Source organism: Pristis pectinata, chromosome 9 (genome assembly GCF_009764475.1).
Source record: "Pristis pectinata isolate sPriPec2 chromosome 9, sPriPec2.1.pri, whole genome shotgun sequence".
In the NCBI taxonomy this organism is placed as follows: Eukaryota; Metazoa; Chordata; class Chondrichthyes; order Rhinopristiformes; family Pristidae; genus Pristis; species Pristis pectinata.
In genome coordinates, this window is record NC_067413.1 from 93,438,504 (window position 1) to 93,461,607 (window position 23,104).

General features: G+C 38.8%; 1 protein-coding gene across 1 annotated transcript in view; it reads right to left on the reverse strand.

Annotated features, from left to right (window-relative positions):
- Positions 1-23,104, reverse strand: part of eif3hb (eukaryotic translation initiation factor 3, subunit H, b) — a 109,360-nt gene that overhangs the window by 75,087 nt on the left and 11,169 nt on the right. Inside the window, exon 2 of the mRNA XM_052023379.1 lies at positions 19,975-20,131. Within this exon, the coding sequence (XP_051879339.1) occupies positions 19,975-20,131 (157 nt within the window). The remainder of the gene's footprint in view (positions 1-19,974; positions 20,132-23,104) is intronic.

Consider the following 23,104-nt stretch of genomic DNA (forward strand, 5'->3'; position numbering starts at 1 on the left):
GTACACATGCAAGTGCTATCTGCTCGATGGCTAGTGGTGCAGTGATCTTGGTTCTGCAGTGGAGGAAGTGGAGGTTGAAAGATTTTTTATTTCTCCTGCAGATTAGCTTTGCTCTAGCAGGAACTATGTTGGATGCATGATGCAATACTGCAGGGAGAAAAGTGCTTAAAGACCAAGACCTCAAGCCCAGCACGTTTTTGATCTATTACCCCATCCTCCCCTACATTTCAGTGACATCATCTACAACAGGCATTAACATTCTGCCGAAGCAACAGCAATGCTATCTCCACAGAAGCCTCAATAAACACTGGCAGGAGAATTGAACCAATGTCAGCATCCTCTCCCAGGTCCACACGACCAGCATCAGGATTCTAATTATAATCAACCACCTCCAATGAGCAGGCTACATTGCTTGCACTCCTCATAGCAGATTCCCGAAATGGGCATTCTTTTCCAATCCCCATCACAGCTGCAGATCAGGAGACAGACAGAGAAAACGCTTCAAGTATGTTCTCACTGAAAAAGTACAAGACCCACGTGGGAATCACTGGCCCAGTACTGATCAACTTGAAGAAAGGTTCTTAGTGCCATCATGAATCAATCTTTGTCAGGAGCACACAGAAGTCCGGCAAAAATATGGGAGGAGGAGGGGACCACCTCACATACTACCCACCCACCGCTCTTCCCATCCCATCAAGCACCTTTTGTTCCATGTCTGCCAGTTACAGATTCCACATTGGTCTCATCAGCCACAGAACTGAACTAAAAGCAAATCATCTTCAACTCATAAGAACTGTCTTAGAAGAAATACATCAGGTAAGCAATGGATCAAAACTGGTCATCCATGAAACAGTGTAGCCATCAACAGATATGCATTTCACCAAAATCTGTAACCTCATACCCCAGCATATCCCTTAAGCCAGAGTGCCAACTTTGGCACATTTCATAGGGTATCCCATGAACAGCATAGACTCCCTAATGAAGAGGAACCAAACTGGTGAAGATAGAACAAAAGACTACATGCGTGGTAAATAGCTGAAGTAGCAAGTTATAGAGAGAGTAATGCAATTCCACAATCAATGGATCAGTATATTATCCTTCATATCCAACCGAGAGTAATGCTAGGCAGTTGAACTAATGGATGCAACAGTATCTGTAAATGTCTCTTTCCTCAACAACGGTGGACCCAAGCACAAAAATGAACAAGATGAAACATTTGAAACCGTCAAGTGCAGATTGGATAATCCATCCTGGATTCTTCTGAGGTCACAAATATCAAAAGCCAGTTTTCAGTCACTTTATCCCACATGACATTAACAAATATCTGTCTGTACTTGGTACAATAAAGCCAACAGTCTTCAAGCAACATCTTAGCTCATAAAAACAGAAAATATTCAACAGGTCGGGCAGCATCTGTGGAAAGAGAAAGAATTAACAGTTCATGTCAATTGGTCTTCTGGTGAATTTTAGATATATGCCAATAGCAACAGTGCATCTAATAGTAACATTGCATTATTCAGCCTCTAAAAAGTTACCAATCAGAATCAAATTTATTATCACTGACATATGTCATGAAATTTGTTGTTTTGCAGCAGCAGTACTGTGCAAGACATAATGATGTAAAAATTACTATAAGTTACAAAAGTAAATAATGCAAAAGAGGAATAATGAGGTAGTGTTCAGGGGTTTATGGACCAGTCAGAAATCTGATGGTGGAGGGGAAGAAGTTGTTCCTGAAACGTTGAGTGTGGGTCTTTAGGTTCCCGTACCTTCTCCCTGATGGTAGTAATGTGAAGAGGGCATGCCCCGGATGGTGAGGGTCTTTAATGATTGATGCCACCTTCTTGAGGCACCGCCTCTTGAAGATGTCCTCAATGGCAGGGAGGGTTGTGCCTGTGATGGAGCTGGCTGAGTCTACAACCCTCTGCAGCCTCTTTTGATGCTGCAACTGAACATTGATCCAGTTGCAATAGGCTTTTTGTTTGAAAAAAGGAAGCTTGTTGTGAATTTTAAAAATGTGCGCTCTTCTGAGTACTCGCACTGCAAAATGATTTTTGTGACTAGCCAATCGTTGGGATACAACTAATCATACCTAGAGACGAAGCGATTTGAAATACCTATCTTCTCCTGCATTTATTTTTTTTTACATTGAAAGACTGAAGTAACATAGCACAGGATGAAGCAGTAAACCCAACTTAGCAAAATTGATTATCTTGGCAACAAAGGAACTCATTCATTATCAACCAAGTATTATGTGGGAGATCTGCTTATTAATTTTTATGTTTTTTAAATTTATTCTCCCCACTGAATTTCCAGCATTAAGGTGCTTTCATTAAAAAAAAGTGTTAAATTCAGTGAAGTCAGGAAAGGGAAGTTACAAGTGTACTGGTGCGATCATGCAGACAAGAATTAGTTTACATCTTAAATTCAGGTTGATGGACCAGTGGACAGTAATGATGTCAACATGTTCTAGCCTGAGGCTGTGAATATCGTCTTTTTTCTTTAACCTTTTTTCCTTTAGGACTGCGCCTTTTAAATCACACAACCAAAATAAATAGTCTCCAAATTTTCAGTCTTGTTTTATCAGACATGATTAATTATACCCAAAAATCACGAAACCTCAGTTATACAATGGCCTATTTGTATAAATGGATCACATATTCCACAGTCAATGCCTTCAGTGTTATACCACAAAGATTCAAGTCACACTATTTCCATCAAACTGCTGTGCAGGTACAATTGTATATGTTAGGAACGATTGATAATTGGCCTATAAAAGCAATAGAGCAACCATCAGTTGCCAGTCTCAAGGAGAAAAATAAAACAGAAGGTTCAAATAAAGATCTCAGTACAACACAGAGAAAGCAGACAAGAAAAAAAATCAAATTCCACCAAACTCAAGTTGAATCTTGCAATGAACATCCAAAGTTATGCTATGGCTCCAAAGATAACAAGCTAATTGACAAGTTTATATGCCCATAGAATAAATGCCAGTTAAAACCTGGAAAACATACAGTACAGCACATAGTGAATGGAAAAGGATTATGGAAAAGATTATGGAAACCAGTTCCAGGTCAGTCGCAGGGCGCACTATTTGTAATTTTCAGAAATGATTTGGAGGACTGAACATTTTCTTGGGTTCTAACCTAGGTTTTCACAAACAGCACACATTATTGGAAGCTATCCACTTTGTGGTAACTCAAAAGATTTTGACAGTAAATTTTATTGAGTTGGCAGCTGCAGATAGTACTAAAAGCTATAAACATATTGGGCAAGTACAAGAATGTAAGGTAATTGTTAAGTGGTCACATAATGCAACAGCAGGAAACCAAACAATGGGTTATGATAAATAGGTCATTAAAATAGTGAGTTTAGTGTTTGCAATTCAATAAAAAAAACAGATAAAATGCTTCTTATGTTGTTCTTGGGTGATCTTGGTTGCATCCGCCTTTGGCGAGATATCTTGAGCACTGTGTTCAGTTTTGGCCTTTACAAAGACCTTTTAGATTTTCAACATTAGTATATACATGAAGGAGAAAATTTTCTCAGATTGCACTAATAACTACATAGATGTCAGTATGGAGATCAGATTTAGAATTGCCACCCGAGGGCACAAATGTGCATCTGTCATTTATTCATACTTTCATCATTTTGGTGCGTTGCAAATTTTGTGATATACCCATATTTAATGCAGTGCTGGTACAGTAGTTATTCATTTGATGCAACTCAAAGACATTCTACAAATATTGCCCCAGAGAAGACTAAATAAAAGCAGCTCATTGCTAAAGCCAAAAATCAAATGTACATGAAGATCTACTGGATTATGACAAAAAGCCTTGATGTTAAATATGATGTTAAATACGGGTGTATAAATTTACCCAAACTTCCAATTTGATAACCTAATTATTTTTATCAGGTTGCCAAATGAATTAAAATATTCATGCAGACACAGGTGCAATACATAGCACCTTGACTGGATTTCTTGAACATCTGCTGCTAGCTCAGAGTTCCTTCTTGGATACCATGAATTTTATTCCTTGAATGGCTTCTGGCTCCACTCCATCTCAGAACTTGACACTGGTTTATGGATGCTCCAAAGTTGACTTCAAGTCCCTTCATCCCATCACTGAAGATTAATAATCTTGGCCTTTCTCACATTGTCTTCTTCCCATTCACAATAAGGGCATCTCCACTGATCTGTGTGTTCATGCAGTGCAGGGCCTTATTCTTCTCTATAACTGCCCACTCTCTACCATCATCCTGAAGTATGAACATAATCCCTGGTTTGTGGCCTCAGTATACACTCACCCAGTGGATCTAAACCATTTAGTCATAAATCAGCCTGCGGACATAGGAAAATTTTCAGTAATGTACATACTACTAATCTGTCTCTTGAGGGCACTGCTAATCCATCTTGCTGTAACCACCGTTGAGAGTAGTTTTGTTAATCCTGAATCTACACATCTACAAATTTAAAATCATTCCACACTACCACAGATCTTAAATTGGATTCCTCATATCACTTCCTCGGTCTTGTATCCATAACGTGTGAATAACCTGAATTCCACACACACATTTATGTAGTCTGTTTTAAAGCCTCTCCATCTGCCTCTGGTCCCTATCAACTCTTCTCATTCCCATTCCAAGATTCTCTGCTGTTTGAGATAGACCTTGTGTTTCTTTGACCCCACTGCCTTTGAACCATGCAACTTCTGGTCCATAATGCCGTGCACCATTTCCTTTTCAAACTTCTTTTATTGTTTCTTAAAAATATTCTCTCCTCTATCCTTAAAACTGATCTCCTCATTTACAATTTCTTCTCCAAAAAGTTTCAGTGTTGCCATTTCCAAAACTAAGTTCATCTTCCTACAACTCTGTCTTGAACCTCCTTAATCAGAAGTCCAGCACTCCCATTGCACAAAAATCATGTTCAGTGTTGCAAATGACATCCAAGATAATATAGCTGCACTGCAGCAATCCTGCTCACATTCTGTAGCTTTTGACACTGCCTAACCATCTTCCTCTTTCACTCACCAGGGTAATTAGACAATCAACACATCATTCTACTTTTACTGATGTTATTATATTCAAAGCAAATACACAAAAATCACATGCTAAAATCATTACTTTTATTGTTCTGCAGGAGCAAATATGCTCTTTCTCCTCTACAACTAGTGTTTATTCTTTCAAAGTATCTGTGGACGTACAAAGCTAGTATGTTTAAAAATAGCTGCAGAATTTTTCCTAACCAATTCGGGACATAAGCCACCAGATATACACAAAATAATTTAACAGAAGAAATTCATGTTTCATTACTCAACATAAACATTCCAGATGGGAATCAATTGGACCGAAGCATTACACTTAATTACAAATTCTACCTCTCATTTGAAGGCCTCACGATCAAGGGTATGCGGGGTGGGGTGAGGGGGGGTAGAATTTTTTTATATTTCAAAACGTGTACAATTTTAACTTCCTACAATGTGGGCATCACTGGCAAAGCCAGAATTTTTGATCGTCCTTAATTATTCTTGAGAAGGTGGTGGTAAGCCACCTTGTTTATCTGCTACAGTCCTTTAGGTGAAGGTGCTCAAAAAATTAGCATTGGCTAGTCAAGTGCTAGTTGACCACCTTGCTGAACTATTGCAGTCCTTCTGGTGAAGGCACGCACAAAATGCTATTGGGTAGGGATCTAGGTCCTGCAACAATCGAACGGTGATATATTTCCAAGACAAGACTGTGCAACTTGGAAGGAAACTGGGAGTGTGTTTCCATGTACCTGCTATTCTTGTCTTTGTTGGTGATGGTGGGTTAGGCTTAGAAGATGCCATTGGATTAGTCTAGGCTAATGACTGCAACCTAGCTGTTTTGATAATTAAGAGAATGAATCCTTGGGGTGGATGGGGTGTCATTACAGCAGGAAACTTTGTCATGGATAGCGCTGATCTTCTTGTGTTGTTATGGAGCTGCACTCGGACAGGCAAGGAGAGAATTTTCCATGACACTCCCGATTTGTTCCTTGCAGAGAGTAGAAAGGTTTTAGCATGGCCAAAGGCAAGACACTTACCACGATACTTAGCCCTTTACCTGCTCTTGCAGCCAAAGTAGGTGTGTGGTTGGATCAGAAACATTTTTCACCAACAACGCCAATCCCTTAATCCTCCCTCCTCCATGTTGACAGTAGGGAAAGACCAATGGTGATGTCAAAAAAAGTCTATAATTTATGTTTAATTTATGCTTTTCTTGTGAATGCTGCTTATATGATGCTGTTACAAGTTTTTCATTGCACCTGTGCACACATGTACTTGTGCATATGACAATAAAACTCGACTTTGACAAGGATAGGTTGTTAAACTCTCTCTTAATGGAGATGATCACCTGTGTGGTGTTAATGTTTCCCCCCCAACCATCAACACATGCCTGAACGTGGTACAGAACTTGTTAGACGAAGGCTTCATTTTATGGGGTTGAGAATGGGACGATGTGCAAACATCAACATGTATTCTGCATTTGACCTTATGATAGAAGGAATGTCATTGATGAGGCATCTGAAGATGGTAGGTATAAGACACTGCCCTGAGAACCTTCTGCAGTAATGTCCTGGCTTAGGCACAACTTACATCCGACAACCATGATAATTGTTGGAGTGTTTCCACTTGCTGGTCATTGATTTCTAAAACATCTAAATTCAAACAGATTTGTGAGATTCAAATATCTTAAGTGTGATTCAAGAACAAATAAATACAGGTGCACTAAATGGGTGAGAGATGAAATAAATCGCAAACCAGAGACCAAACCAAAAGCAGAGAATCTTAAAATGATGACTATTAAAATAATGTGTGATATCAACATTTCCAGTGAATTATTGAATCCCTGGATAAATTTCCCAATGTCACAACTGATAGAAGCTTTGGCAGAAGGTGAATACTGTTTCTTTTTGCAGCCCGATGCAAGCAACTAAGCAACAGATGAGTCTCCAAGCAGGAAAAAGTATCCAAGCAGCAGCTTAAGTGTCCATTAATAAAATAAGACAGCTAGTTTTCTTAATCTTTTTCTCCTTCTCATTTTAATTTTTTGCTGATTAAGATTCAAAATGACTGCTGGCAGTTAGATTTTATGCAGAGCCATCAGCATTAAGTGCCCTCAGCTCTCACAGGGTTTTAATCTGTAAACTACAAAATTTCTGCTAAGTTTCAAAGCATGCTGGATAATCGTTCACTCATATCACAACCCAAGAATTGAGGCAAAAAGTCACTATCAACTTTAAAATACACAACTATGTTGAGCTTTCCAAAGCTTCCATTCTTTTTAAACTCACATGTTGTCAGCTCAGTGAAAGTATTCTTATTTTCAAGTCAGCAGGCTGTGGATTCAAGGCTCACTCCAGAGACTAATTTTGTATGAATGGAGTGCTACACTGTTTGATGCGTCATCTTTCAGATTCATTATTAATCCAAGGCCCAATGTAGTCTCTCAGACAGAAGTAAAAGATATTATCACACTATTTCAAATTAGATCAAGTTATCCTTGTACCTGACCAATATTTATCCAATAATCAATATCACAAAAACAAATTATCTGATCATGAAAGCATTGCTACTTGTGGGAATTTGCTGTGCATAAAATGGCTGCCACATAGCCTGCACTATATAAAAAGAGACTACACTTCAAATGTACTTCAATGGCTGTATAATGCATTGGGATAACCAGTAGCTCAGATAAAACAGGAGGAGCTTCAAATAAATTTAAATCTCTTTCTTTCTTTCCTGAGTTTTAGCTTGAAGTCACAACCTCGTGGATCCTGATGTAACAGTAGTGACGTTGGGCCCCAATTATAAACCTTGAAATAGCAAAAAGGTATTCAAGTTGAGTTATCCCGATAACAGCAAAGTAATGCAATACACTTTATCAACAATAGTATACTTCAATTTTTGCTAATTAAAAACATTCCCAAAATACTTCTTCAAACAAATTAATCATAGTAATTGTGTTTCAATGATTAACAATTCAATGATAATCAGCATAAGTTATAAAGGGCACTCCTTCTTCTCTCTCTAACCCTATAGAAAGACACAAATTGCCTCACAAACTTCAAAGTGAAATATTACATGCCTAAAAATGAACCCAAAAAAAATCATACTGCGTAGGGGAAAATAACGTTAGAAGCTATTGAACAATGCCTCCAGTTATCAATTTCATCAAGTTACAAAATCTAAAGAAATCCTCTGAATTTTCCACTGATAGTTAGTCTTAATTTACAGTCTATTTCTGATGACATATATTGATACCACAGTTCCAACTTGTATGTTAAGCCGGTCTTACCAACCACAAGTAATCAAAGTATACATTCCAAACTTATTTACACATTTGGTCATATAACTTGTAAATAAATAATACAAGATGTTTTATACACTTGGTTCCAGTGTCAGCATTTTTAAGATGAATTATTTTGATTTCTATCTAATTTCATGAAATTAAATGAGTTAAAAAAAAATTACAAAGGCATAAGTGCAGCTATCATCAGAATAACTTTACTCCAGAAAAGATTCTTAATTGCTAAAATGCTATTACATAGAGGGGAGTGTTATTCATTAATAAAAAAAAAACAGATCATCAGATTATTGTGACTTAAAAATTTGGAAGGCTATGAACAAAGTTGACAAATAATTGGCAGGGAGGCAAAACAAAAAATAAAAAAATAAAAATTTAGCCACAGGCTGGGTGAAAACATGAGAACACTGAACATTTGGATAACAGAGCTTAATGGAAAAAGATAAAAGCAAAAAAAAAATGTTTTAAATAACAAAGATTTTAAAATCCAAAAATAGAGGCAATGATGAAAATGGTTCAATGAAAGACACTGGGTTTTTTTGTTCTTTCCATTATAATCGAGAACTGTTCAATTCAAAACTGCTCAATGAAAGATCTAATTTTGCAGCCTTCAAACATTAACATAAAATTATAGGCTTAAATTCTTGACCTTTGGAATATTTTCCACATATTTTGTTGTAAAAATTCTGGTTCAATGGTTATGCTTATAATATTTGATTAGCACGGTTTAATTGCAGAATTTAAATCGACATCCTGTTAGTGAAAGCAAAAGAAATTTGAGTAAAATCTGACTGTGAAATCAGCTCATTTTGATTTTGCATATTCTCCCTTTATAAAGGCCACAGCTCAAAATCAAGCATGATGAAAACTTGCTCTAAGGACAAAAGCCCCACCAATGCTATATCAGCGAAGGACAAATATCACCTTTGATCCACTATAATGAATGCATCTATCAACCAATAATGAACAGCAAACCTTTAAATAAGTTTTTATATTTAATAGCTTTGACTCTAAATCTGGAAGCATCACTGCGACCTCAAACAAATTAGAATTTAACCTTATCAGTATGGGTACAGTCTTAAGATAAGATAATAAGATATCTTTATTAGTCACATGTACATCGAAACACACAGTGAAATACATCTTTTGCGTAGAGTGCTCTGGGGGGCAACCCGCAAGTGTCGCCACCCTTCCAGCACCAACATAGCATGCCCACAACTTCCTAACCCGTACATCTTTGGAATGTGGGAGGAAACTGGAGCACCCGGAGGAAACCCACGCAGACACACAGGGAGAACGTACAAACTCCTTACAGACAGTGGCCGGATTTGAACCCAGATCGCTGGCGCTGTAATAGTGTTATGCTAACCACTACACTACCATGCCTGCACACTACCGTATCTTCCAACAGAGCCTAAAATAACTTTACCAATTGGCTAAAGAGATACCTTCATATTTCTAAATATGGAACCAGTTTAGAGTCACTGAATTGTTACAGTGCAGGAGGAGACCACTCAGTCCATCAGATGTATGTTGGCTCTTTCTATCCCTGTCACACTAATCTCCGACGATAAGGTTCACATCAAGACCATTTCCCGTATCTTGAGAGCCAACTCTCAGTGAAGGCAGACATCAATGATGAAATTCAATGGTGAATTGAGGAAAAGAACATCAAAGAAGGTCAAGAGCTCAAACTTGGCACAAAACTCAAGATCGACCAGAAAGCAGCAATTCTTGCCGTCCTATATGCTTCTGAGACCTGGACTATCTAGATAAGGCATTTCAACGCACAAGAAAAATATCACTGAAGCAGTCTCTGTAAAAACCCCTAAATTCACCAGAAGGAATAGTGAACCAACATCAGTGCCTTCTTCCAGGCCACCATTCTAAGCATTTAGGCCCTAAATACACTCCGTCAGCTGCTTTCAGCTGGCCATGTCATACACATACCTGACACTAGACTCCTGAAACATTCCGAGCTTTCCAGGTGCACAGAGAAAAAGATGCTCAATGCTTCCTCAAAGAATTGCAATATCCACACTGACTCTGAGGAACCTTTGGCCCATAACAGCTCATATTGGAGATGTATCCAGAATGGTATTGAGAACCTCAAGCCCATGCATTGTGAGCACATAAAAGCTCTGCATAAATGGCAGGAGTGCACCACCTCACAAATTACTCACCTGCCCACACCCTCAGCCATTTCACACCCCAACTACGGAGGAGCCCATGGTTCTCACATTGGCCTCATTAACAACGGCAGAACCTACAGAACCAGAAAGGAGGCAAATCATCCTCAATCCCAAGGGATCATCCAAGTGGAATACAAGCAATGTCATCGGTCCTAATCCTCTGCTCTTTCTGCATTCCCCAACAAATTATTTCCTATCAAATATATCCAATGACCTTTTGAAAACATGAACTAATTCTGCATCCATCAAAGTAGAGCGGTTACAAAAAAGATTCACAAGGATTTGGCCAGGACTGGAGGGCTGGAGTTATAAGAAGAAACTGAATAGGCTGGGACTGTTTTCCTAAGCGTAGAAGGCTAAGGGGTGACCATAAAGAGATTTATAAAATCATGACAGGCATAGATAGGGTGAATAGCCATAGTCTTTACTCCCAGGGTAGGGGAGTCCAAAACTAGAGGGCATAGGTTCACAGTGAGAGGGGAAAGATTTTCCACACAGAGGTTGGTGGATATATGGATTGAACTGCCAGAGTAAGTGGTGGAGGTGGGTAAAAATTACAACATTTAAGAGACATTTGGGCAGGTTCATGGATAGGAAAAGTTTAGAGGGACATAGGCCAACTGCAGGCAAACAGGAGTTGTTCGGGAAGGGACCTTGATCGGCATGGACAAGTTGGGCCAAAGGGCCTGTTTCCGTGCTAGATAATTCTACAGTTTTAAAGAGCAAATTCCAGATCACTACTACTATTTTTCTTAAAATCCTGCTTGCATCTTTTATGCAAAATTATATATTTGTACCCTGGGTCCATGAACCACCTGCTAATGGGAACAGCTTTCAGGTCAAATTACTAACAATATCTTTTTTCAAGCAGCAATGCTCTCTCCAAACCAGACTTTTGCTCAAACCTAACCTCCTGCCTTCTGACGTCCTACTTTTCACCTTTGGTTTCCACATGGGCTGAGAACATTACTGGTTTTATTCCCTCAGACCTTAAACCTACCCTTCAATACCACTAATCAGATCCCCTCCTTTTGGGCCCATCTGTTGTAATTTTCACCATTTTCCAATTTCACATTCAGCCTCAAAAGTTTCTCAAGTCATAGAATCAAACGCTGATTCAGATCAAAAGGAGGCTATGAAAGGTCCATTATGCCCATGATGGCTTTTGAAATAGCTATCCAATTAGTTTCACACACTCACTCTTCACCAACTATGTAAATTTCCTAGCCTCTTTCCAATATTCTTTTGACAGTTATTATTGAATCTGCTTCCACTACGCTGTCCAGCAGTGCATCTCAGACCATGATTCACTGCATAAAAATATTTTTCTTCGCGTCACCTTTGGTTGTTTTCCCAACTACCTTAATTCTCTGATTATCAACCATTCTGCCCCTTGAAACTGTTTAATTATTGTATCAAAACACTTCAAGGAGTTTGAGCACATTAGATTTCCCTATAACCTTCACTGCTCTAAGCAGAGCAATTCTTGCTTTGCCAGTCTCTGCAAAATCGCTAATCAAGGTACCAATCCAACAAATCTCAGCTGCACCCTCACCAACGCGTTGACATCTTTGTTAAAATTCAGGTGTCCAGAACTAATGACAATATTCCAGCTGAAACTTAACCTGTGTTGTATAATATTACAGAATTTCATTACTACTGTAGACCATGACTTTTTTTTTATATATAATAAAGATATCTTATCTTTTGTTTTATAGTCACATGTACATCAAAATACACAATGAAATGCATCTTTTGCATAAAGTGTTCTGGGGGGCAGCCCACAAGTGTCACCACGCTTCCGGCACCAACATAGCACGCCCACAACTTCCTAACCCGTACGTCTTTGGAATGTGGGAGGAAACCGGAGCACCCGGAGGAAACCCACACAGACACGGGAAGAACATACAAACTCCTTACAGACAGTGGCCGGAATGGAACCCAGGTCGCTGGTGCTGCAGTGTATGTCTCTTAAAATAGCCTTCTCCACTACTCATCACCTTCCGAGATGCATTTACATATTCACATTTCTCTCTTCCCAAACCTCATAATAAAATTGTAAAATTTATTCTTTATTATCACTATTCAATCTTTCTATGAGAATGTCTCACTTCACAATTCTCCTCATTATGTTTCCCAAGTACTCTATTCAAGACTCCTCAGATCTATAAAATAACTGTTTGCTAATAGTTAACCTTCTGTCCCTCAGCCTATTTTTGTGGAGATCCACACACCATTGGATTCCAGTTCGATATCTGCCTCCCAAAACGCCTGCCTTTTCCAACCTAGATCATAAATTACATTTTCTGCGGCTGCTGCATTTTACCTCTCCTTTCTCTTCTCCATCTTCCTTCAGCTTTTTTCCACCAAGGGCCAATTTTTCTCCTCTACAATTCAGCTTTAGGGTGCCAATCCTGCAAAGTTCCATTCCCATCTAACCAGATGTTGCTAATATATCAGCCTCAACAGCTCTTCCTGTCCCCAGACCACCATTAGGTATTCCCAGGAATACTTACATTCTATTTAACAATGCATTTAAAAGGGTTGCATCAGTTTCTCCATATATGCTAAATGCACTTATTTATTCACCATTTGCCATGACTGTGCAAATATTTTTATGCATCAGTTTTATCGAGAGACACTGTCACATTGAGAAATTAATCCTCATCATCGGGAGTACAAAGACACTCTTCAAGCAGTACCACAGATTTCCATTGTTTCCATGCCTCTCAGACTACTCTATCTGACCAAAAAGAGGTCTAAACTTTGTGATGACTTCCAAAAAGTATTAATGTAAATGCACACAAGGGCACACATCTCTCATACTGCCTCAAGGTTAAGAAGAAATTCAAACAAGGCACCAGCCTTTTTAACCACAAGTGACAATATAAGAACTAGGGAAGAATCTGATCTGAGCACACATGCCAATTAGGGATGTATCAAACCACAAGCATTAGCCCACTTTTAGGTTGGATGAGAGATGGACACTTATGTAGGACTACTCAAATCTTAACTTTATTTGCAATGATTTTGAAAAGTGAGGAATTACAATTACAATTTGCAAGAAGATTTTCAGATGTTTCCTATGCGACTTTTGCAGTGTGTAGTGACCTCCTCTGGTCTTCCCTGTTAATACAATGAAAAGCTACAGGAGTGCAGGACATTTTAGTATGTTAAAGCTCAAATCAGCAATATTATATCTGATTGCATACATTTACTTAGTGGTTTCATTTATACTTAATGATTGTAAGGTCAAAGCTGGGAACTCAATAGTCACGGATATTTGACTTTTAGGAAGGAGAGGCAGGAAAGAAAACATGGTGGGATAGCCCTACTGATAAGAGAAGAAATAGTTGAGAGAGATGTTTGCTTGGTCCTCTTGAGCCAACGATATCCTCATTCCTTGAACCCATGTTTAGGTATCAAAATTTGTTTCATAATATCCCACAAAGCATCATGAGAACATTTTTCTAACAACTGTGGTGCTTACAAAATACAAGTTGTAACATGGTCATGAAAGTTTAACTTATATGATTAAAACAAATACATTATTAAAATGTAGCTAAAACAATGGCTCTCTTGGCTAAGTTGTATTATTTGATTTTGGTTGAACTATTTTCTTCTTTGAGAAACAATTACTTAAGCATGTCTTACATTATTTCTTATTTTATTTATTTATACAGCACGGTAACAGGTCCTTCTGGTCCAACGAGCCCGCACCACTCATTTAAACCCACGTTAACCTACTAACCGTACGTCTTTGGAATGTGGGAGGAAACCGGAGCACCCGGAGGAAACCCATGCAGACACGGGGAGAAGGTACAAACTCCTTACAGACAGACAATTGAACCACGATCACTGGCACCATAATAGTGTCACGCTAACTGCTACACTACCATGCCACTCCTATTTCCATTTGATTTAATGGCACAGAAATATTATAATCACAAAGTAATTTACCTTGGCAATAGATAAGGGAACACCAAGGAATGTGATGTGAATTTTCAGAAGGCTATAAGATTGTTAAGATGCTACACAAGATGCTATTAAACAAAATTAGAGAACATGGAATTTTGGGGTATATCCTGGTGTGGATTAAGGATTGGTTAAAAGTCAAAACAGTAGGAATAAACAACACATAGGTAGGAAGCTGTAACCAGTGGGAGGCTAAAGGGATCGATGCTGTTCACAACTAAATCACTGATATAAATGAGGGGACTGAGTGTAATTCATCCAAGTTTATTAATGGTAAAAGCTGGGTGGGAGCTGGAGTTGTGAGGGGAATGCCAAGAGGCTGCAAGGGGATATTGACAAGCTAAGTGTATGGGCAAGGATACAGCAGCTGAAATATAATGTGAAAGATGCAAGGTTATCCATTTTGTGAGAAAAATCAGTATTTTTCCACTTGCTGAGATTGAAAAGGCTTGATGTTCAATGGGTCCTGAGTGTCCTTGTACATGAATCACAGAGCTAACATGCCATATCTACAGCAAGGCAGAGAGCAAACTGCCCATTGGCACTTATTGCACAAAGGATATGAGCACAATAGTGAACGTGTCTTATTGCAATCACATAGGGCTCTCTTGCAATATTGAGCAAAACTGGAACACCCGGAGGAAACCCACACAGACACAGGAGAACGCACAAACTCCTTACAGACAGCGACGGGAATCAAACCCCGATCGCTGGCGCTGTCATTACAATTTTAAGTTGCAATCAAAGTGTGCTATAGATTTAACACTTCTAGGGGGAAAAAAAATACATTTAGGTAATCAGTTGCAGTTAATCTATTATGTTAATTTGTAGTGCTGAATTTCTCAACAGATGAAAAGGCATTCAAACTCACTGTGTTCAATTACTTTTCTTTTCCTTGCTACATTTTCTTCTTGCTCTTCATAACTAAATGTATGTAATTAAAAGATTTGAATGACAGAAGAAAATGCAAAATAAAAATCAGTAGTTAGCAGAAAAAATGGAAAATAGCCAAAGGTTCAAATTAAATGTGTGCATATTAATACACATATTACAAAAGAAAACAAAATTAGAGATCTTGAATTACTGGTTAAGATCACTGAAAAGCACCTGCAGTTTGTCATATCTGCTAAGTAAATATTCTTGGATATAAAAATTTCAGAATACAGAAGAAAGATTAAAAAGCAATGGTTCTACCAGAGACAAATCAAAGCAGTGTTGAATGCTGTCCAAACAGAACCCATCTTAGAGTAAGAAATTGTATATTTGAGGTGCATGTGTATTCCAGATCCACCATGGAAGCAAACTGAGGATAACATTTCTCAGTATATTTGAGGTATATTTGCAACATGTAAAATTTTAAAAATTCAGTCGACCAGAGGCTGTGACAGGCAAATATTTATGGCAAAAAGGTAGGGTGTGAAGGGACAAGCAGTTTCTACTTTTTGATATTGTTGAGCAAATATTCCATGTTTACTCTAATAATAAAAGCTAAGCTATCAACAGTCATCATTACTACTGATGGAAAAAGCTTCTGTCATATATCCTAATCCTCCATAGGATGCCTTGGTGCAGTCTTGCTAATGAAGTTACCATATTACCTTGAATTTGAAGTACTTGTCCACAACTACACCTAAACCAAAGGGCCTGCACACGTAAGAACAGGTGAATTCATAACAACATAATGAATATCTATTGCTCAACAGCCACTATGGCCACAGAAAATTAATCTTATAAAAGTGAAGTCTTGTTCTTTCAGAAAATGAATGTCACGTGTATTTTAAATTGTTTTAAGTTCTTTTATGCTCCCTATCTAATTTACATAAACCTATATGTATTGCTCTAACTTTAGTTTCCTCTGCATGACAAATCTTAGTTACATTTAGATATCTTTTGTTTTTCCTGATTGATTGAAGAGCCTTGCTGCTTAACTGTACACACAACAGATATCCTGTAGGTGGTGCTGCACTCAAAAAAGTCACCAGATTCATGAAAATTGCCACTAACAAGCCTGCGAAAAAAAAATGGTCTCCGTGGCACTAAAAGCGAAGTTCCCTTGCTGCTGGGTGTAAAATTCAAAACAATGTATTACTACTACAAGCAGCAAGCACTTCTTGACACAGTTCTGAACAACAAAATAAAACAAGATTATCTACAAGTCGATAATTTGGAAAGCAGTAAAGACTGAAGATAATATGTTAAATCTGACAATGGAAATGGAAAAAAATTGAAGACAATAGATCTTGGTGGTAGAATAAATCAGATTGCTGATCACAGGAACTCTCCCAGGTTATCTGAAGCAGAATATTATTTCAACTTCAGAAATTATATTTTGTGCTTCTCAAATTAAGGAACAAAAGGGCAGGAGATACAAAAGCTTGAAAGCATGTACCATCAGACTCAAGCTGCTATCCCACTGTTATCAGACTCTTGAATGGACCTCTCATACTCTAAAGATGAATTCTTGATCTCCCAATCTACCTCATTGTAGCCCTTGCACTTTATTTATTTACTTGCATTGCACTCTCTCTGTAGTGGCTACTTTGTCTTCAGCATTGTTTCCTTTTAACTACTTCAATGTACTTATGTATGGCATGATCTGCCTGGATGGCACACAAACAAGTTTTTCACTGTATCTCAGTATGTGACAATAATAAACCACTGTTTATTTCCACCTCAGACACCCAGCAACATCCACGCTCCCCAAGGAAGGTATGGCACAGCTGGTATTATACTTAATCTGATTTTATTTGCTTTCCCCATCCCTCAGTTGCCAACATTTACCATTCTGTGACCTGTCTGTCAAATCTGTCCATTTCTAGAAAACCCAAATTCATTAGCATTATCAGCAGTAAAGGCAAACTGGGACAGTTTCAAACTGCAGACCTATACACATTAGGAGTTTGATCGAGAAAGCACATTTTACCATTCCTGCCACCAGACAATGAAAGATTATCATCTAATTCATTTGAACAGGATTCAAATCCAGACAGCAGAAGCAAAAAGGTGGTGTCTCACTGACTGCACAATTGTTTTTTTACCCCCAAAAAGCTTCAGCAGAAAACAGCAAGCATACAGACCAAGAAACTTGCTGTGCCAAGTCCACTTAATTTGTAAGAGAATAAAAGGTGGTACATGAAATGCAACAAATATCAGATCATCTAATATAAAAACTTTTATTTTCATATAAGTGAAAGAAACAAGTGATATTGTCTAATCAGATGTCCAACACAAGTTGCTCATCATCAGTGCAGTCATGACGGCTGAAAACTGGTGATAAAGCAAAATAATTTACTTAGAGTTCTCAAAAGCCACATTTTTCCCCATTCATTTCTGTTTATCCATTCCCCAAACTGGATGGAAACTTTGAAAAAGGCCACTACAAAAGTTTGTATTAAACACAGTCACAATCTGAAATACCATTTTAAGACCATACACAAATAGAATGCCAGCAGGTTAGGCAGCATCAGAAGGACGAGAAACAGAGTTAACACCTCAGGTCAAGTAATCTTCATCAAAACTGGAAAAAAAAATGAAAGACAAGTATGTTTTAAGTTGCACAGGGAACATCTGTGATAACATGCAGATGAAACATCTAGAACCATGGGTCACTGTCTCAAAATAAGGGATTGAACGTTCAGGAGCGATATGTGTATAAATTTCTTCACCCAGAGTATGGTGAATCTTAGGAATTCAATACTGAAGAGAAATTGGGGGCTCAGTCACTGATTATATTCCAGTGAAAGGTTTTTAGATACTAAAGGGAATGAAGAGATGTAGGTTTAGTACAAGAAAGTGGAACTGAGATAAAAGATCAGCCAGGATTTTAGTGAATCCTACAAGCCCAGAGGCCAAGCATTCCAGCACTCATCAAGCAAAGATGACATGGTTAGCCAAGGCACATCACAGGCTGAAAGCTGGGCAGATCCCCAAGGATACAGCAATGGGAAAATACAAGCTAAAGACCAGTTGGACAAACAAAGCTCCACTCCAAGAATATTCATGAAAGGGATATGAAAACCTTCAACAGTGATCATGACAGAACCAATGGTGATATCAGCTGAAGGGTTAGAATGTGCCACTTTGACAAACAGTGACGTCAATAGCTCCAGAGTAGATGACAGCGTCATAAGGCAGGCCACAAAAACCAAAGATCATCCCATGTCACTAACCAACATTTTCCATTGCATTAATTGTGGTAAACTATTCAATCATCAATGGAAGTGGAGTACATAACATGACCTCACCAAACTCTGAAAACTGTAAATTCATCATCTCACACTGGTAGAAGAATACCAACCACTAACTACTGAACTGAATCAGTTCATTCACTTCCAAAAGGGATGCTGGAATACACTGGTTTTAACCAAAATATGTGGCTCCACATTGCACCAACATAGTTTTAGGAAGAGAATTCATTTCATACTAATTCCAACATCAGGATAAATTAATTGCTAATTCCAATCATTTATAATGCGATTGCTGACTGTACTATTAATTTGGTGTTAGGAATCTCTTGGATGCGTCTACCCATGCAGCATATACTAGCAGGTAACAGAACTGGCAAGTGCTTTTGCAATATAACAATAAAGCTTTGAATAACTGGAAATGATTTTGATTTCCAATTTTCAGCACTCAAGATTACTGTTTTCAAATCTTTCAGCTTCCAAACAACAACAACCTTCATCCCTTATCCAACTGAACATAAACTGAGAATTTAAGAAAATAGGGGCAGAAGTAGGCCATTCAGCCCCTCAAACCTGCCCCACTGTTCATTATCATCATGGCTGATCCGTTACAGGTCGCATCTGCTTTTCTGTGCCCCACAGCCCTCAAGTCCCTGACCTTTCAAAAATTTATCTACTTCCTCTTTAAATAGGCCCAATGGTGCAGCTGCCATACCTTCTGGCGTGGAGAATGCCAAAGGTTCACCACCTTCTGCGAGGAGTTCTTATACACCACAGTTTTAAATGACCACCTCTTAGTTCTGTAACAATGTCCCTGTTCAAGATTCTCTCACTAGTGTAAACATGTCAACATCTATCTATCACACACTACCCCCCACCTGACACGTTTCAATAAAATCACCCCTCATTCTTCTAAACGCCAAAGAAAATAATCTGATTTCTTTAGCCACTCATGATAGGACAACCCTCTCATCCCAGGAATTAACCTAGTGAAACTCTTTTCTTAAATACAGAGGCCAAAATTGTGCACTGTACGTGACTATTTAAACGGTGCCATGATGTGGTACAAGCATCACGTTACTTAGTAATATTAAAAGAACAAATCCAGCATGCTCCAATTCAGAAAATACTTACATTTTCACCTGCATTGACTGAAGCATATATTGTGTAATGTAACAGTTAAGCTGTGACATTTGGAACACCAATTGCAAGGCACCAACCAGGATACTCACAGAATATAGCTGCTTGAAATGGAATTTAAATATTCAAAGAAAACACCATCCACAACATACCTTCATCAAAGTCAGCATCCTCCTCTGTATGTTGAGGGAAGGGGAAACAGTTGGTAATTTCAAGCCGATCATCAACCACAAGTCCCAGAAGTACACCTTGGACCACTTCATTACCTTGCCCCTCCTCCTGGAAATGTTTAATGATCTTCAGGACAACCTACAATAGAAACACAGTGAAGTGACAGTGAAAAGAAGGGCAATTATTTTCTTTAATTCACACAAACACAGATTGCCCTTCTCAAATCCCCCCCAAAAGCTTTTGTAAAATTGTTTTCTTGAGCCTTGTAGTAAAGGCTCTGCAATGGCATAGTCAGGGAGTTCCCATACTTACAGTGACAATGAAGAATCAGTGATAATTTCCAAGTCATGTGGAATGCACGTGGAGATAAACTTGCAGGCAGTGCTCTTAGGCCATACCTGCTGCCCTTACCCCTTTAGGTGCAAGCTGTCACAGCTTTGAGAAGCTCTGTCGAAGACAACTTGTCAGATTCCTGCACTGCATCTTGCTGATGGCACACACTACAACTACAGTCTGTCAGTAATAGAGGGAGTGAACATTTGTGGAGATGGAGGATCAAATTTTGACTCATCACCTTAATGCTGAGTGTGGTTATCAGCAGAAGGTTTCCTGGCTCGCGTTTCACAAAAATGACGTCTGGCCAGTGTTGAAGATTCCTGGCATTATTCTCTGTTCACTGCTTATTTCTGTTCTTCCATCCTTGATGGGACTGACCTGCCCATGGAACAGGTCATTCCCAGAGATGGTAATGGAAGGAATAAAAGCTAAGATTCCTCAAACATGCCAAATCAGGTCGCTGCTTTACCAGACTGAGGAATAGCTCTCCCAGCTTAGACATGTTACCAGATGTCCCTGAGGATGATGTTACAAGGTCAAATGGGATAAGGAGACCCTTTATCTTGACTAAATTCACATGCTGGTTTTATTCTGATTGTTTTGTTATCATTTTTAACACAGCTGAATGCTAGGACATTTGAGAAAGTAGTTTAGAGTCAACCACACTATTCTGGGTCCAGAATTGTATACAGGCCAAGCCACACAATGGATTTCCTTCCCAGAAGGATATTCATGAACTGGATGGCATTTATAATCCAGTGGATTGATGTGCATTACTGAGACCAGTTTTTTAGAGACCAGAATTAACCAAAGTTAATTCATTCCAGCTGCTGAGGTGGAATCTGAAGTCCTCGCAGGTCCTCCCCAGGTTAGAACAGGGTTCCATTCTGGAGAACAGTTTGTAACCCGAGTCCCTACATGGCAGAAGATGGTTGCAGCCCCACAGCAGCTGGTAAATCCATCCTGCCAGTCTCCCAAATATTCACTCATATGTACAGACTATACACAAGTCAGGTGTCTGTAAGCTGGGGAGGAACTGTATTCTTCTGGTTATTTGTCCAGGCTACTTGTCTACTAACATGATTATTGTGCTACTGGCAGGTGTTGGAGGCTCAAGTGAAACAAAGGCAAGGGAGCTATCTTTGTGAGGTGGGGCAGGGTGGAGATGATAAAATTCTTTAAGTAGGCTGAGTTAAGCTTTCCTTTCACCATTGTTAATTTCCACCATCTTCAGAGAAATGCCATTGCCTGGCATCCTTCTCTCCCCTTTCAGCATTTCAAAGGGGCCATGCCCTTTGCATCTCCGTGGTCTACTCTTCCTTCTACAAGTCTGTATTTCTTTCTCAGTGGGAGCAAGGACATTTAACTGCCTCCCCTCTGGAGGCAGAGATTTCCTTTGCAGCTTACTGCATGGATTACAGCACTGAGTGAGGGTTACTGTGTTTCTGGTCCAGATGCAGGTAGATTGGACTAGGCAGAAAACCAAGCCGGTATGGACTAGATGGGCCGAAGGGTCTGTTTTTGTGCTGTAGTGCTCTATGACTCTAATAGTAGATATTCCACTCCCATTTGAAAACCAGAGTTAAATCTGAAGTGGGTATATCTAATCACACGTCCTGAAAATCTAGGTGGGGTAAGGTCCCACACTCTATGAAAGATTCATTCCTTCTCTTTAAGTTAAGACCCTGTTTTTAGACCATATTAGGTGTGCATCTTGGTCAGCAAATCAGGTTGTTACGTTCACAGTCACATTTATTAAACTCTGCCTTCAATACAGAAGGCCAAAAAATTAAAAATGAAAAAAATGCTCAGCAGGGCAAGCAGCACATGTGGAGAGAGAGAAACAGTTAACGTTTCATGTCAATGACTTTTCATCAGAATGGTTATTTACTCTGCTTGACCTAGCCGATTATTTCCAGTGATCTCCCTTTTTATTTCAGATTACCAACATCCACAGCTTTTTGCTGGGGCTGAAGATTAAATTTAGCACAGGGAATGAAGGTGGGAACATGCTGGAATATAGAACTGTGGTAACATCCCAAGAAGTGAAAAACTGATCACTGCAAAAAGACCAACATGCTGGATAATCCAAAATATATAAACATAGACATAGTGAAGAACTTAAATATCACTGTATTTAGAGAGATACTATTGGTATAATGTATATGTGTACCTGTAATATTTATGGGGGGGGGGTTAGAAATGGTTGCTATTCACCTACTGGCCCCACCCCTAACTGATGCTCAGCTCGAAGCAGCCAAGAGGGGATGTGATGATCCATCAACAATTTCAGATATTATGCTGTGTTTTGCTAACATTGGTTTGAGGAGTTATCTTGTTCATTAAAAAACAAAACCTGTAGAGCAAGATTTGGGGATGAGGTGGGAAGGAAGAGAAGATGTTCTATAGCTGGGGAGGGTTCTAAATAACTCATTATTGAGGCTGAGGAAAGGATATACAAGCCAGGTAGCATAATGGATGAATATTTTGCTCATTGACCTTCATTCCATCATCTTAGATTGAAATGCAGTTTGTGTGTGTTATGACTGTGATTCTGGAGCATAGCCAGCTAGAAGGCAGAATGCAAAACTCAGGAATATGTCTTATTTGTCAGATTACAGCTTCAGCTTTTCACTTCTGTTGGCTGTGTCTTGATAAGCTGAGTGACCCCTCATGAGCTGTAATGATTTATATGATTTTAAGACTACAATTCTTACCTTACTATCTTTTATTTTCTGGGGACACATCTTTCATGCTACAAATGTTATAATTTTT